The sequence below is a fragment of the Falco punctatus genome (genome assembly GCF_963210335.1).
Source record: "Falco punctatus genome assembly, chromosome: 13".
Lineage (NCBI taxonomy): Eukaryota > Metazoa > Chordata > Aves > Falconiformes > Falconidae > Falco > Falco punctatus.
In genome coordinates this window covers 26,623,323-26,640,577 of record NC_137593.1, presented here as the reverse complement: position 1 = coordinate 26,640,577, position 17,255 = coordinate 26,623,323, and the positions used below count along the sequence as shown (strand labels likewise).

Here is a 17,255-nt window from a genome sequence, read left to right as displayed (position 1 = left end):
GGATAACTCACTTGGTATTTTCAAGCTTGCCATTTGAATGACTCTTACAAAAAGCATCATATCACCTGCTGAATTTGATGTTAGTTTTTCCTTTGATTTTTTGTTTTCCTTTTTGAAGTTCACTGAACTTGCCAAGTGTCTTGTTCATCTCAAAGTATTTTAATTGGTTGCAACGTTACCCTATTCCTTTTAAAATGTGGCCATATGCCCAGCTTACTCCTTGGAAGGCCAACTGTTCATTGAGTGAAGCTTTTGTTAATCTGATGTCAGTCACCATAGCTTCATGATCACCACTGTCAGTGTCCCTTTAGATCAGCTGAGGGCCTGGCCTGGGCATGGAGGGCTGTCAGCAATGAATCCTGTAATGATTAATCAAGGTCACCATCAGACCTGTGTAATCCTGGTCTGTGAGCTAGCAGGACATGGGAATAAAAGATGCACTGGAATTTGGGCTCCTCTCTGTTGCAAGAGTCACTCCAGGGTGAATCTGGCTAGCCTTGTGCTTCAGACTTGCTTATCTGAGTGTCCCAGCAGAGTATGTGAAGCAAGGGATTCCAGTTTTATTGCATTTTCCAGTAATTAAATTGCTCCAGTGACTCTTTCCCAGTGTTGCTGTTTTGAGAGCTAAATAAATCCTGCTTCTACAATCCCCTTTTCATATGTGAGTCTCACCATCTCTCTTCCTTTGCTTCCCATAGATTGTGCCATTTGTTTTGTTACAAAAATAAAGCATATTTATTTTCTTCTGTTCCAAATGGGTGAAGTAAGTGGAAAAATGGTGTAATGTGTACCATAGGCAGGCTGTTTATTGGACATTGTCTCTCTGAGAGTAAGGAAGCTTCCCTGTGACAAACCCACAACTCACCATGCAGTGTCAGAAGGCTTACAGGTCTGCTGTGAGGTGATGTTGCTGCCCTTTGGGTCAAGGGAGTATTTTTTGGAATTTGACCAGTTCCTTCCACAAGGAGAAAAAATAAGTTGTTGAAGTCTATTATTTACTGGGACACACTGACAGCATGATTCTTTGCTTACTCCTCCTGGTGGAAATCAAAAGTGACTGGAGTCAATGGAGTGTGAAATGGTGCAAACTCAAAGAGTACCTGCTCCTCATACCTGGTGTTGCCTTTACAGCTGATAAAGGATAATGAGGTGATGGTTTCAAATGTGTGCAAAGGCTCATTTCCTTAATTAGAATTGGAATTAAAAGAAAATGGTGGATGTTTCCTTGTCCAGGGAACCCTGCTTCCCAAAAAGCTCTGCCATTAGGATTTACATGTTACATTTATTATTATTATTATTATTTATTATTATTATTATTTATTATTATTATTGCTGCTTTGGCTTCCCCCCCACGACAGAGCAGACTTTCAGTAAGACCCCAGGTCTGTAGGATTTATGTTCTGCACAAATGATACCATATTCCCTAATGTCTGAAGGGCAGCCCATAATGTTTTAATTGAAAATTTACAAAACTGTAATTGCTGTCTTGCTTGGTCTGACTCCATAGAAGACCTCTTGATTTTAGCTACCGCTGCCTGGTGACAGCTGCTACACTGTATAGCATTGCAAAAATCCTGAATTACCTGAGCCAGGATTGCCTTTCTGATAGTGTAAGGAATCAATTGATTCGTGTTTGAACATTTTGCAAGGGAAATAGACATTGATTATTTTTAATGAACTAGGTATCGCTCATTAAATGTAACCTGCCTTGTTTTCCTGCTGATTTCTTTTCACATATGCTCGTGAGCATTAGCTTCTCAAATCTTTTTCTTAGCCTTCATTTGCAGCTATTGCTATATTTTTCCTAAGAGGAGGCACCCGAAATTGAACATGGTCCTCCAAATACGAATGCTCCATTGTTCCGTATTCTGTCGTTATATTATCTTCTGCATTATTTTTATATCCTCTTATTAATGCACCCACACACCCCATTTGCATTTTTTAACCTTTTTAAAAACGTTTTCGTTACAACAATCAGATATAAGGGCAATGAAGTAAGCGTGGAACAATAGAAGAGCTTGATTCTCCTCAGACCTATACTCGTTTTAAACTTCACTGGTGACACTGATTTTGATTTATACCAAAAGGAAAGAGGAAGGATGGAACCTACCGTGTCTGCACTGAGACATTCATTTTTGATAGTTAGCAAGGAACGTTTTTGTAAAATAGTTGCAGCACACAACATGCTGTTTAGAAAAAGCACTTTTTCCTTGTATCAGGAAGGAGGTTTTTTTGCAGATACGAGGACTGTGGTATGGGCTGGTGTCTGAAGAGCAGTGCCGAAGACCTGGCAGTGCTCAGCAGTGGCCATGCAGGGGAAGCACCACAGGGTGCCGACGTGTTGACTGTGCGGCTGTCCTGCACAGGCACTGGGGTTCACCCAGACTGGCCTCACAACAGGAGCAGGCAGTGCTTTCTTCATCTCGGGAGCAGTTTTAGCCATTCTAGGCTGTTAATGTCTGCATGGCCTTGTCTGATAGCTGCCCTGGGGAAGGGGCCAAGGGCAGGGCACCCCAGCTGGCTGCAGAGGAAGATGGGGGCCTTGCCTGGAGAGGAAGAAATGATAAGGGGAGATGGGAGGCAGCCAGAGGCACAGTGACTCTGCCATGTGCATACTGCCAACACAAAGCAGGGGGCCATTGCCACCACAGCAAACCACTTTTGGGAATTCCCACTTCAAGAAGAGATGGACAACCAGTTTTAAGCTACAGCTGGGCAAGGTAATTTTTATTAAACAAACAAGTGTTTATGGGTTGTCTGGCTGCAGAAGCAAAGTGTGTGACTCAGAACACCACCTGAGTAACTCTGCTGTTAGCCAGGGCACAGAAAAAAGGTGAAGAAATCCACAAAGCAATCATTCATGTCTGGCTTTCTGGCAGACTGTGACTTAGCAGCCTCTTCAGTGTCTCTCTTCCTTAACTGCTTCTGTTTTACTTCACTCTTGATTTTCTCCAGGAGTCATTTTTAAAAGTTATTATCTGGTGGGTCTCAATGCCATTGTTTCTGGAGGGACTTTTCCTCTATTGATTGTTGTTTCATTTCAGGTACGCATTGACTGTTGTTTCATTTCAGGTAAAGCATCGAGATGCAAATGCCTTCAGGCTTCTTTTGTGTGTCTCAGTTAAGGTCATACTTTACTGGCCCAGCTAGGCAAGGTTTGTAAACACGGGGTGTGGTTTGTAAAGTGAGTCTGCTCTACCTGTCAACAGCTTCATGCTCCTACTCCCTCTCCTATTGCAGATCCTGCTCCTTGTTTGACTCTTGCTGATGCAGTCTAGGACAATGACCTAGCAGAAAATTGTTCACTTTTCCACCGCCCCACCCCCCTCCCCCCCAGATTAATTTTCTGTCAGACTGACATACTCTGATAGCTTGCCAAAGTAAGATGAGCATCAGTGCTGGCACAAGAAGGGATACAGGGTTGCTCAAGAGAGAGGAATGAGTAATACAGAAGCATTACATTAATTCAGTTGGTTGGTTATAAATCCACACCTTTCCAGCTGCCTATTTGCCTGGCATAGATCAACCACAACTACCATCAAATGAGGAGACTTTTCTTCCTCCTTTTTCATTACTAGCAAGATTTGTTTGCAGGATTGCTGTCTTCATTTTTTCAGATCACTTCAAAGACAAGAAGCAGTAATGGCAGCAGTGGAAAAACAGTAGAGAACAGGGGAAAGCAAGAGACACGGCAAGGAATGGGATAGGAAAGGTCATCTCTGCTGCAGCAGCACATTAGATCAGTAGCACAAGGTAGTCGTGAAATCATCTGCTTGGGTACCCCCAGCAGCTGCAGGTGCTGCCTCTAAGCCAGCCAGGGCACAGCTGGGAGAAGGGGGGATGCTGTCCTCTTCTTCCTCAGCTGTGACCCTAGGCTCCTATGAGTATTATCCCCTATGTTCCTCTGCCTGACTCTCCCCATTAGCTCATTGACTGCAGCTGCTGGGCTAGTTTGGCTCTGGGAACACCTCCACAGAGGCTGCTGGGAGTTGCATCTGGGTGCACCAGCATGTCATTCCTGTGCCACTGCCTGGGGACTCCTGTATTAACCCATTTCTTCATTCAGAAACAGTGTGCTGATGGATTGGAGGTACGTGGAGCCAGCGGAGGAATATGTCAGATTATCACAGCACTATCGCCTGCTGGTTATAACTATTTTCTGAGTTCTTTTGGCAAACTTTCCCAGAGCTCAGGAGCACTCTGAGAGGAAGCACTGGGAGTCCATGTGCTGGGACCAGAGGGACTTTAACTTACCTCTCCTTAGCACAAGGGGACAAGAGGACCAAGAAATAAGACAGCATGCTGAATTGTATAACCATTAGAAACAATAGCTGTTCCACAGTGCTGCCAATCCATGTAGGTAGAAATATGCTGTTTAATTACTATGATACTTTAAAAGTCTTTCCTTAGTGCTTGTCCAGCTCATGTGGAACCTCCCCTTATATGCAAAACAGGCTTGCTATTTAAATGTAAGCTTGTGCATACACGCCGGCTGCTAGCTTTTCTTGGGGATCCAACACAGCTGACATTGCTGCCAATATAAATAATTTTGCAGGTTGGAGACTAGTTGGAAAGAGTGAGCCTCCCTTTTATCTAATCCAATAGAAGTGCTTTTTGGTTTGTTGTTTTGTTTTGGTGGTTGTTTTTTTTCCCCTTTGACGTGACTTCCAGGAGACAAGAGTGAAAGAGGTATTTGTTTTCTTTTTTTTTTTTTTTTAAAACCAACTTTTTCATAACAGTAGACACTTCTAGGAACTAAAACTGTAAATACAAAATTTTGTAGGTTCAAGTAGGAGTGAAGTTTGTGTATTTTTCCACCAAACATATGCTAAGAAAAATGCTGCTGCTTCGTGTAATTCCTCTCTAGTGCTAAGAGAACCTGCACTTTATGGCACAGGAGCTACTGCCAGGCTGAGCCACAACGTTTTAAAATCAGAACTTGATTGTTTAGGAAAGCATGTGTTGGGGAGGCTGAAAACCCACTTGTAATTTGGTATGACATTTTTACCACAAGAAAAACTTTCTGTTTCTAGTGTGGTTAAAAAGTTTAATCCAATTGGCTGCTGGATTAAAGTATCTCAGTTTTGTGCCTTTTCAGTTGTGAATTTTGAATGTTTGTTTGTTGTTTGACAAGTCTGGCTCACAACTCTCCTTTCTGACTTTACATTGGGGGTCATTTATTAGGCTAAATAAATGTGCGCTGTCCGGCTTGTTAAGAAATCCCATAGCCTAGATTTGGTGTAGGATCTGGTCTAGGGGCATAACAAGGCAGGAGGTGGAGTGCTGTGATGCAGGGCTTCGGCAGAAACAGGCACAGTCGCACTGTTGAGCTAGGAGGAAAGGCTTCAACACAGGAATATGCTGTGTAGCAAGTATTCTAGGAGCAAACTGGGTCTACTGTTTCATAGTCCTATACAACTGGAATGTGGCTACTACTGGCCTCACTCTGTGCAATATCCCAATGGAAATGCAAAACAACAAATGTATTTCAGCATAACACTTCGTTAACTCTTACAAGGTTGTTTTTTTGGTTGGTTGGTTTGGTTTTGGGCTTTTTTTTTTTCTTTTTTTCTTTTTTTTTTTTTTTTCTTCCCAAAACCTCCCTGAACAGGTTCATTTGGTTTTTTTGGATCTATCTGAATTCCAAGAACAAGCTGCCTCCTGCACAGACCAGTCTTGATGGGGACTAAAGGATAAAGTTCAGCACATTACCTCATTTCAGCTGGTTTGTTTTTAAAGACATACCGTCATTTCAGCTTGGATCTGAACATGTTAAGGACAGGTTTTTACAGAACCTGAGGCCAGTGGAAATGTTATCCTTTTTAGTCACTTTTCTTGGAGATGGTTACAGCAAATAAACATGCAAGGTCTCATCCTGCTCTATAGACAAGTCCATGTGAGTTGCCTTGAAGGACAGAAGTGAAAGGAAAAGTACCCTCTCCTGGTGTCTACCAGAACCTATCCCTTACTGCAGTTTGGGCTCCTTCCAGACATCAGATCCATCTTAGTCAATTATTGATAACTGTTATTTCTTTTGACTCTTCTGGTGTGCTGGAAACAGTGTCTGCTTTGGAAACCATTACAGCTATATAACTTGCAAACTATGAGTAATGGTTTCCTCCAATTTCACTCACTCCTTTTATGTGCTTCCATTTGTGCCTGTCTTTCTCTCTGCCTGCCCAGTTCTGCTAGGAGGTGAGGTACTGGATCTCAGTGCAGTAGCTTCCTTGCTGCCTTGAAGAGGAATTGCAGGTAAACATCAGTCACCCTGAACAGGACACTGTAAGGATAAGCCTGGGAAACATTCAAAACTCCAGTAAATTCCAACACACAGAAGGGAATGCTGGCTTAGTGGCTACATGATGCATTTCCCTTCACCTCACTAGCATCTCTGTCATCTGGAAATAGGTTTCTGGCTACCTCTTTGTCTCCTAGGAAAACATTACCACATCAACTCACTTGCCCTTTATCACTCTTTACTTCACAAAAGTACAGCTAACTTTTCTCTCCAAAGTGACTGAATTGATAGAGGTCTGAACAATTGTTGTCTGTGGACAGCTCTCCAGTCTCCTGCTTGGATTTCAGACCTTTGTGTTCTCAGAAGTTTGGCTTTTTTTCCAGTTATGGCTCTTGTTCTTTCAAAAGATATTGCCATGGTCTACAAACTTTGTTTTGCCAATGTCCTTAGGTTATGCTGGCTGCAACACTACCACCATCTTCTTCCTTGCAGGCCAGCCATTGCTATTTCAGTAGGGCTTAGGAACAAAGAGGCATCAAAGACATATGCATCCCTCCCTTGGCAATTTAACCTTGGAGGGACTGGTGTATATGATCTGAATTCCTGCAGTGCTAGAGTATGAGCATTTGAACGCCCTTCATATGGCTGTCCCGTTGACAATTTGCTGTCCTGTCAATGATCTGCTATTTTTACTTCTCTTTTATTCAGGAGGGTGTACCTAGTGGTTTTGCCTTTGAAAATTAGTAGAGATCAAGAGAAAAACTGATTCCTTTCAGTTGGCTGGCGAAGTAACTAAAGCAGCACTATTTTATATATATATATATATATTAAGAACTTTAAGCTTATTTAAAGATTTTTGACTCTGTGTGAAACTCAAACTGTTGTGACTCAATTTCTGCTCCACAAGCGAGAAGGTAGAAGAAGCTGAATACTGACTTTAAATATGTTTAAAAAAGGAGGGAAGTGTTTCTCTGCAGATGGATACATAGTGTGTATGTGTATATATATGCATACAGACATAATACCCACACTGTGTAGGGAGTGTATATACAAATGTGTGTATATGTGTACACACACACTCACACACATCCCTGTTTAGTCTCTGAATAGATGGAAGAGTCACTTGGTTCTAGTATTTTCCTTGTTTATAGTTGCGGGTGCTGTGTCCAGGAACCTCAGTCTTGTTTCTATGGCAGCTATTCCCAGCCTTTTAACATCCCACCTTCCCTCAATCCCCAATGCAATGAGAGGAAGAGAAGAGTGTTGTGACACCCACACTGAGCATCTCATGGCGGGGATAAGAGCATGGGCAGAGATGTCTTCAGATGACAGGCTCATACAGGAGGGACCCAGGTGCAGTAGGCTGCAGCACAGCTACTAGTCTCTTGGCTTTGTATCAGGGGCTTTGTGGGGCAGCCCAGATGTCCCCCCACCCACCTTGTTTTCTTTTTCTTTTCCTTCCCTCTTGCCCTGCCCTGAAGCAGGATTGCAATATCAGAATGGCATCATGAGCAGAAATGCTAGGGAACCTGTGCTGCACTAGACAGGCTGACTAATCTCCCTTAAATAATCTCCCTTTAAATAGTCTGAAGGCGCTCTAGTGAGTTTCTGTTTCAGGAGGCTTGAGAACACAGTCACGGCTGTGGTCTGTATAAATAGCCAGACCCATGCTGGTAAGTAGTGAACAGCACAGTTATTTGTTCTAGGAAGGTCTTCCTATTTTCTTCATGTTGTTGCATGGATGTGATCAAATTCTGGTAACGTTTCTGTATAGTAGCAGTGCTGCTGCCTTTTCTCAGACTGCCGTATCATCAGTGACTGTGAGGAGGGAGCAGCTAACCTTTGCAGACAGACATCTGTCTCCAGTGGCTTTGCATCTGAGTGGCAATAGGGCTGTGATTTGCTGGGGTCTGTACAGCTGGCTTTAGCTAAAACGGTGCAGTTCAGACCCTTTTGATCAGTGCCATGAGTTAAAAAAATCTCACTGATATTTTTAGCATCTGGAAGGTGAAAGCAAGGAATATTTGAATACTTGCTGCCTAGCTATGGAGCTGGACAGAGCATGATGTGATGATCGTGTTTGAGAAGGATGAACTCAAAATATCTGTGCTGTCCTAACTAGGTAATCAGCACGGGGTGAAGGGGCAGTGGGGAGGAGATGGATATTGCTAATCAAGTCTGTTAGTTGGGCTGGCTAATAGAATCTTCTATTTTGCAAGATGCAAGAGTAAAAACTATTCTCCAGGTAGGTACATGCACTCTTCAGCTGCATAAGCAATCTTCAGGTTGCTTCCATCTGGTCCTGAGTTATCAAGACAGCCTTCAAAACCAAGGATCTGATACATGGCCAATAGCCACTATAGCGCTTTCCAAGATTTAGGTAAATAGGAGAATCCTTAATGAAGAGTGCAGTAAGTCTTGCCTCAGCTGAGGTAGGAGGCATTTGAATTTCTTACTCATAGTGTATTGTCATCTTCTCCCTGCCATCCTACCCACTCAATGCGTCAGAGATCTAAGACTTGATTTTTAACATATTTTTTGTTGTGTTCCCCCCCTTGGGCAGAGGATATTCAGAACGTCAGTTTCTGGTACACCATATCAGAGATTTTTTTTCCCTTTTTTTCCCCTCTTCTCAGACATAATTCCTCCAAGCCACTGGGTTTTTACCAGGGTGAATGAATTCACAGGAGAGGCTTGGTGCAAAAGGGCTGAGGGCTAAGTGGGTCTGAGGAGAGGAAGAGAGACTGGGGGGGGGAGCATAGCACAGAGCTGTTACATAGAGGCATTTTCCCTAAATGCCCCCTCATGTTTGCCTTCCTCTCTAATGCTGCTTTTAAGTCACTGTACAGATGACAAGGTTTTTGCCTGGCCAGAGATCCCACCCAATGTAATGAAACACCATTCAAACTGTTTTTTAATCTTTCAAGGGAAGGGGTGTTCTCTTTCTTTTTTCACCCTCATATAGGGGTCCAGCTGGGGTCAGGGTTTGCCATAGTGTGTCATTTAAGTGAGGTTTTAAGCTCATATTTGGCAAAGCAGAAGTTCTGTGCTGGGTTTTGGAAACGCCATCAACAAAGACAGTGATGGTGTTTGAGGGAAAATACTATGTTTTATTATCAACAGTCTTCTGAATTACAACTCAAACCCACAAAAGCCCCAGCCTGTGAATTTAATTAAAGAGAAAAAACAAACCACAGACAGCTTTTTCATTAATTGTATTCAGTGTGCTTACCTTACATCACTCCAGCAAGATCAACCAGGCTGCTCCTGTAAGTTTGGTCTGTGTTGCCAGCTAGTATGCAACAAGTGGATTCTCTTTGGAAAAGCACAAGAAAAAGGCAAAGCTGAAAGTAATTGTTTCAATGTAGAACAGGCCTCACTGAGTAGGGGGGGGGCAAAAAGCAACGGAGTCTGCTCTGTGGGATTTTGCTGGGCTAAGGGTGGGTCAAAATACAATGTGTTTTGTCTTTGTCCCCCTAGCACAATGGCTTCGTTTCCTGTCTTGGAGCAAGAAACATTGTTCCAGAACAGTACCTGGAGCTATCGAATTCCAGCCCTGCTCTACCTGCCGCGTTTTAGCATCATCCTGGCATTTGCTGAGGAGCGAGAGGATGTGGTGGATGAACATGCCAAGCTACTATCAATGCGCAGAGGCGTGTATGACCCAACCACGCACCATGTTCAGGTACCAGTGTGGGGAGAAAATGGGGGAGACTGTCCACCTGTACTGCTTGCCTGTCCCCAGCTGAGTTGCATGTGTTTGCTCTCTCACTGTAGGGAGAGGGCAGCTTCTCCTTCTCCCCACTTACAGCAGACAAATCTGCCTATGAGTAATGTGTGTGTCGTTATAACTACTGGGATTCAACCCAATGATTGGGCAACGGTCGGAGGGACTAAAGTGGGGCAGGTGCAGCAGATTTTCTGTGGATGGCTTTGACCCATCATTGCAGATCTGGGGAGGCAGATAGAGAGATGGGACAAAAGTCCTGTTGCAACAGCAAAGATGTGGATGAGAGACAGAAATGGGGAGTGCCATAGGGATGGGGAGGAGTGAATTAGCAATAAGTGATTATTTTCTTAGGACTAATTTTTAGTTTAAAAGACAATTGAGAGCAGCTAGTCTCCCCATGTAGAAGGGTGTCGTCTGATTTGTCTGTGCCAGTGAAATGGCTACCTTGCTAATCTACCAGTCATTATTAATAGTTATCTTGCTGGGTGACTGAGGTGTTGGTACTCTATTTATAATCATTTTTTGTATTTGCAAATGCATTAATATCTTGAAGAGGGAGGAATGTTTTTCTATTCCAATCCTTCATTGGTGACTGGTTGTCTTGGATTATAGACTCCTAACAGCTAGAGTCTGCCTAGCAGAAGCAGCCTCTCAGTGCACCTGCAGTGTAATACCATTCAGGTAACATCTTGTGTAACCCGCTGTAATTCAGTTAAGTAGGGCTCTGTTGGTCATAAACTTAGTAATTTGTGTTCACATGCTAGAGTTCCTTAAAATGGAAATATTAAATAATCAAAAAAAGATAAGACATGACCAAAAAAAGGATAATCATTTTAAGGTAGAAAAGCTAATTTAGTATAATCTTACTGGAAACTATTGCTTCTTTTACCAAGCCAACAACGCTATGTAGGAATAATCTTCTAACGGCAATGTTAATTTAGAAATGTGATTGTGTTATGTGCTATTCATTTAAAGACAGACAAGGCTTGGAGGGTAGTTATACCTGCTCTGCAACCTAATTTCTATGTCAGACAACTCAGGGTCCAAATTTCCACACCAGAGTGTGTAAAGCCATGCAATCAGCTCTAGCAAGGTGCCTCGGTGTTGGCTGGAATACCCATTCACACATGGATCAAACTGGAGGAATAGGAGTCTGAATGGAAAGGAATTTGTAAGCATCCAGGATAGTTGAAAAAGGCTCAGTTATCTAGCTGACTTCCTAAGGAGCACTGGCACAGCGCAGTGTCTGTACCAGCACAGTCTGACCGCTGGGCATGTCTGTGTGTCATATGTGTATATACATTTGTGAGAATTTCTGGAAGTTCAGCTACTGTAGATTTTTAAACAATGTTATCAGACTCTAGCTACATTGAGATACAGAGCTATCAGCTCCTCCGTGAGTAGTAATCAAAAAGGACATAACCCACCTGTTTGGTGAAGTGCATGTGCATCATGTCAAAAAACCAATTTTCACTTGCATTTGGCGATGCCCGGATATTGTCTTCCCATTTCTTGCTCTATCCACTAACTTGCTTATCTTCTGTTCTTCTCATGTTCTTCTGTAACTTTTATCCAGGCATCCTCACACTGTAACGTGGATCTATTTGTAATGGTCTGTTTAATTCTTGTCTCCCTTCACACGGGCCCTGGCAGTGGAATAGTATGGAGACCATTGTTAGTGCGCAGCTGAAAGACCACCGATCTATGAATCCCTGTCCTGTTTATGATGAGATCTCAGGAAAACTGATCCTGTTTTTCATAGCTGTCCCAGGAAAGATCTCTGAGCAGCATCAGCTCAGGACAAAGATCAACCTGGTACGTCTCTGCTACGTCACTAGCATGGACCAAGGACGCACCTGGAGCACTGCCCAGGACGTCACCAACAGTACCATTAGCACCGAGTACAAGAACTGGGCCACTTTTGCAGTGGGGCCGGGTCATGGATTGCAATTGCTCAACAAGGCCCGGAGCCTTGTGATTCCTGCCTATGCCTATCGGATCTTGGACCCTAAGCAACACCCCACCCCTCATGCCTTCTGCTTCATCAGCTCTGACCACGGGACCACGTGGGAGATGGGGAACTTTGTGGGGGAGGAAAGTGCAGTGGAGTGCCAGGTAGCAGAGGTGCACACCTGTGGCAGGAGGGTCCTCTACTGCAATGCAAGGAGCAGCAGGGGAGCCAGAATCCAGGCTGTCAGCTACAACCACGGGGTGGACTTTGAGGGAGGCCAGCGGGTTGAAATGCTAGTGGAACCTCCTTCTGGGTGTCATGGAAGTGTTACTGCCTTCCCGCCTCCCCCCGATGCCGGATGCCAAGATAGTTGGTTGCTCTATGCTCATCCTACAGACCCAAAGGGTCGAAGAGATTTAGGAATTTACCTCAACAAAAGCCCTTTAAATCCAGCACGCTGGACAAAACCAAGTATCCTCTTCAAAGGCCTGTGTGCTTATTCAGATCTGCAGTACATGGGGGTTGGGCCAGATGGCTCACCCTTGTTCTCCTGCCTCTTTGAATATGGGACCCACCAACAATGTGAAGAGATAATCTTTGTAATGTTCACTTTGAAGCAAGCCTTTCCATCAGAGCGTTGAGGTTCAACCCTCTCCGTCAGCATCCCTCTGAAAGCACCTTTGCTGATACTTCCTTTCACTGTCACTTCTCATCTTTCAGCAAAAGGGTTTTTGTACTCTTCCTGTACCCTTAGTTTGACGTTGGCTTGTGGCATCTGTAGTCTGTGAAGTCTATTAAACATACTAAAACTGAGTATGTGTTTGATTTTGTTTTCTGTTGCCCGTTCTCTCTTCTTGTCTTTCCTTTTGGCTGGCATCTTAAACATCACGAGCTCAAAACAAGCATGACCTTTGTGTAGGGCCTCTCGCCTCGGGGCCTCTGAGACCTGACTAGGGACATGCGTGCTGACAGCATAGGGACTGCATGGGAACAGATGGCAGTGATTTTATGTTGAGCTGTATTTAGTAAGCTGTGGAGAAAGCGCTAGAGAGGACATGGAGCTTACTGCCCTGTATCTGCAGTTACCTTCTCCGAACACTGCTTTGGCTCTGACTAGGTGCACTGCTGCTTGCAGTCAGCATAGGAGTTGCTGGCAACTCTAGCTTGTTCAGCAGGGCCATGGGTTGCCTTGCTCTTGGAATATTCCTTGCCCACTTCTGCAGTGGATTTGGTGTTGCTTTGACGGGTTCCCAGGGACTTCTAACGTAGCTTTCTCCTTACTTCCCGTGCTGCGTGTTCTTGCTTACTTGCCCTTTTGCTTACACTGCATTGAGAAGCTGCAGTTTCTCATGTGTAAGAAAACCGCAGCCTCATGTGCTCCAGCTGTTCCCTCTCCCTTGGCAGTGACAACAGGACCCATGCAGGACACCAGGACCCCACCATGTCTGGGGGCAAGGCAAGTGGGAGAAGTGGCATTTTGCCTGTACCGAAACTGCAGGATCAGGACAGGGCTGCAGAGGGAGCTCCCAATGTGTAGTCGGGAGGGGAAGTACTTGCTGGTCTTTCTAACACAACTGCTAAGCTATAATCCACACAGCAACTGCTCTTACCACTGACAACGCAATGTCTTGTGAGCCCGGCTGTTGTTATTACAGAGTATTATTGGCATATGAGGCAGTGTGTCAAACAAATAACATTGCCCCACTTCCAGCAAATTGCAAAGGCACAGGTGTCAGAGGAAGGGGACCTGACCAAGCCCAGAGGAGCATGAGTGCTCAAGCTAGAAGGCTTTCCAATGTAGACAGATTTTCAGCAGGTTTCTGAAGGAAACAGCCCCGGTTTTGGTGAGAGAGACACTCTTCTGAGGCTATGATATGATTTGAAAGGAAGCATTATGCAGCGAGTAGACATGGGGAGTGATCAGAAATTAATGGGTACCAAGGGAGACATGTCAGAGCAGATGGAGCTAGGAAAGTTTTACCCATGTCTCTAGACAAAATGCTGCTTTACAAACCAGTCTGTGGTTGTGTGCTGTATTCTGTGCATGCACGCGTGTGGAATGGCTCCAAGGAAAATATGTTTGTTTGCTCTGATGGTGAGGAAAAATACCCACTTTCCAGAGTGCTCTCAGAACGCACCTCCTTTGGGGAGCACTAGCAGGTCCCATAGGATCCTTTGCACTGTCACTGCTCTGGTCTGTGAGTCTCTGCTTACTCAGTGTCCCCACCCTTGCCTTTTATTGCTGATAGCTTATGAGGGTAGTGGGAGAAGGGGACCTGATTTTTTTTCTAGCCACCTGGAGGCTGCAGGTACCAGGGGAGTGAAGAGATCTTATGGCCTTCACATATACACCTGTAATTTGCTGAGCCTTTCCCAAGCAGCAGGTCAGTAACATGCCGGGTTGGAGTAGCATGAAGTAGCTCAACTAACTGGTACTTTGTGGGTATTACTCATGTGCTATTTAGATGCAGGCCAGAGTCTAAATACATGTTTGTGGCCAGTAGCCTGTTACTAATGCCTAATGAGGGAGTGTTACATTTAGATTTCAGCAAAGCTAACTGCTGTCCTATAGACTTAACCTACCTCATCAAGCATACTATGAAGTACTTGTGTTTCATGAAATGAAAATGCATATTCGAGAACTTTTCATCTGACCAAGCCTGGCAGTGCCCATACTGATGCAGTGCACAGCCTGAGTATGTGTGGCGATTTTGGGTTACCACTGTGCATCCTGAATGATGCTACAAACAGTATTTATCTACTGGGTCTGGTGAGTTCACAGCCAGCTGGTACAATACTACCTGGACATCTGTAGCAAACCCAGTATAGATAAAATGGTTATTGCAATGTCTGAGAGACAGCTTGGAATAATACCCTAATGTGGGGGAAAATAATGTTTGCTTTGTTCATAGACTGCCAGGGATACAATTTTTTGTTATCCAACATCTAGATGTGTCCTAGTTCTTTGTGGCCTTGTTCTCTCAAGTAAATTTAAATGAAATGTTGCTGCAGTTAACTAAAAGCTTCTGCTGAGTCTGGGTTGGATTCTGACAGATGTACCCATTATTCTTTTGTTTTACAAGGGTAGCTCTTACGAGGTGCTTTGTCCTGACTGTGGGATGACAGTGTAGACTGTTACGAGGTGCTTTGTCCTGACTGTGGGATGACAGTGTAGACTGTTCGAAGTACATCCTATTCCTTGTGGAACCCTTAGGGCTGTGCTGGCTACGTTTGTAGTACTCGCCTGTCATGTAACTGGTGCGGGTGGATAACTGTGCTCCCCCCCCCCCCCCCCCCCCCCAAGGCAAACACTCTAGCTCCTCTCCAGATAACTTCTCTAATCTCTTCCTCAGGTCTACTCACCAGCCTTCTCTGACACAGGCACAAATTGAAAGAAAATGAATGGTGTAAGCATCTCCTGCAGAACAGCCTTGTGTCTCTGTGTGCAACAGGAGTTATTGTTGTCCTTTGGGAATCAGGTAGTTCAGGATATGCACACACTTATGTGCTGACCACTCAGGGATCAGTCTTTCTCTAGCGCTGCAGAATTCACATGCCTGCACCATGAGAAGTAAAACAGACGCCATTTCCTCTTCAGGCAGTGTTGCGAGTAAGCCATGGGGAATCATAGAGCTGTTTATGTTAGGGGAGGTGGGATTTACCTTTTGAGCAGCTGGAGCTGTACTGTGCTTTCTTTTAGGACCAAGAAATACAGAAACCAGCCTGCACATCTTATTGCTGCAATCATCACATACTTTTGGATCCCATCCCCTTGTTTATGTCTCCAAGTCAAGAAGTCACATGTGGCTGGACAGAGGATTCACACCTTTGAAGGAAATAGCAGTAGCTTGATAAAAACTGAACTTGGTGGCAGGAAGAATACAGCTAATCGGTCTCAGATGTCTAACAAGGGCTTGCACCTCTCTGTTATGTTGTGTTAACTTGCAGTAGGTCAGAACAAACTCTCCAACCACAGTCTCATTCCAGCCAAACTCATGTCGTGCAGCAGCTCTGTCCATACTGCATCCACATATGGGTCCATTGCATGGAGAGCACTGTGAGGTCAGGCAATGGTTTGACATTCAGAACTGTTCTGCTTCCTGCTGCAGCTGTGCTCCAGAGAAGCTTCTGTAAGTATCAGAAATCACAAGGAGCTGGTACAGATGAGGCTAGCAGTACACTATGGCCTGGCAGGAATGTCAAAGGAGTTGAAGAGACCCTTTGCCATATGCAGTCTCTCTTCTCAGTGGGGAGAATAGGGTTTGTAACCACTTTGTAGCTTTCAAGAGCTTACAGCTACTGTCTGTGCAGAGCTGCTTCATGGCATTCATCATCTGACTCCGTTTAGACACTTGAATCCATGGGAGTTTAGCTCCTAAAGCCCTATGTGGATCTGGGTAAAGCTGAAGGGCAGGTCCAGCTGAGCTAATTTTGGTCTGTAGACAGTGCTTGCTCAGCATGGACAGGAAGCCCTGCACATTGCCGTTCTGCCCATTTAGCAGGGTCCTATGCTGGCTGCACAATTTTGAATTGCTGGTGCCCACAGTTTAATCTCAATGGCAGATTAAGCTGGACACTGCAGAGCAGTTGTCTGGATAACTGATAGCACCAGGAAGGCTGGCAGGGGTGAATGCTGGGCTTTACTGGTTCACCCTCGCTCTCCGTGTCCACAAATTCTCATCTCTCCCAGTTCAGTGACAGGCTCTCTCCTGCCTTGCTGTGTCCAGGGGCAGCACTCCATATGTGATCCAGGTACCAGCACTTCTCCTGGCTCTGGGAGGTGAGGGTTGCATAGAGTGTCTGCGCCTTTCCGGGGAACTCCCCTCTCTGTCCTCTGAGTCCCAGGCAGAGTCCCAGCTCAGCTGCTGCTCTTAGGTATAGCTCAAACATGGATGTGCAAAAGTGCCGCCTTCAAAGACAGAGAGGTACAGGATAGGCAACCAAATTTACCATGCCTGCAGCGCCCTTGTAGCGATGTCCATGCTTGCTGCAAATGTGCCCCTCATGCTGCCTTGGAGATGCAGCACTGAACGTGCCGCATGGCATAGACAAGGGGCAAGATGTACAGACAAAGAAAAGGGAAGTGAAAGCTCCAGTTCTCCCCTCTGACGCAGGTTGCCAGACATGGCTCTGCTGCATCCTACCTTTGGGGATTTAGAGTAGGAAAGCTCTCTGAATCCATCTCACAGTAGCTGACAGGGAGCTTTGGTCACAAATTCCCAGAGCACATCAGCTTTGAAGTCTGCTTCTGTGCATGGAAACGTGCAGAGGTAATTTATTTCTTTGTTCTTGGAAGTCCCTTCCTCACTCCTAGCTAGGTGTGAGGACTAGACAAA

The 17,255-nt window shown here is 44.8% G+C and overlaps 1 protein-coding gene and 1 long non-coding RNA gene across 6 annotated transcripts in view; one reads left to right on the top strand and one right to left on the bottom strand.

Annotated features, from left to right (window-relative positions):
• Window positions 1-17,255, bottom strand: part of LOC308072681 — a 279,091-nt gene that overhangs the window by 233,899 nt on the left and 27,937 nt on the right. The window lies entirely within an intron of this gene.
• Window positions 2,458-15,289, top strand: NEU2 (neuraminidase 2). 5 transcript variants are annotated; one of them, XM_080409817.1, is made up of 4 exons: window positions 2,458-2,720; window positions 9,719-9,923; window positions 11,622-15,017; window positions 15,062-15,289. In XM_080409817.1, exons 1-3 carry the CDS (start codon window positions 2,464-2,466, stop codon window positions 12,558-12,560), a joined length of 1,401 nt encoding a protein of 466 aa, XP_080265943.1. In that variant the 5' UTR covers window positions 2,458-2,463; the 3' UTR covers window positions 12,561-15,017; window positions 15,062-15,289. The 5 variants fall into 5 exon arrangements, with proteins under 5 accessions (XP_080265943.1, XP_080265944.1, XP_080265945.1 ...); XM_080409819.1 differs by lacking the exon at window positions 2,458-2,720 and adding an exon at window positions 4,065-4,090; XM_080409820.1 differs by lacking the exon at window positions 2,458-2,720 and adding an exon at window positions 7,655-7,911.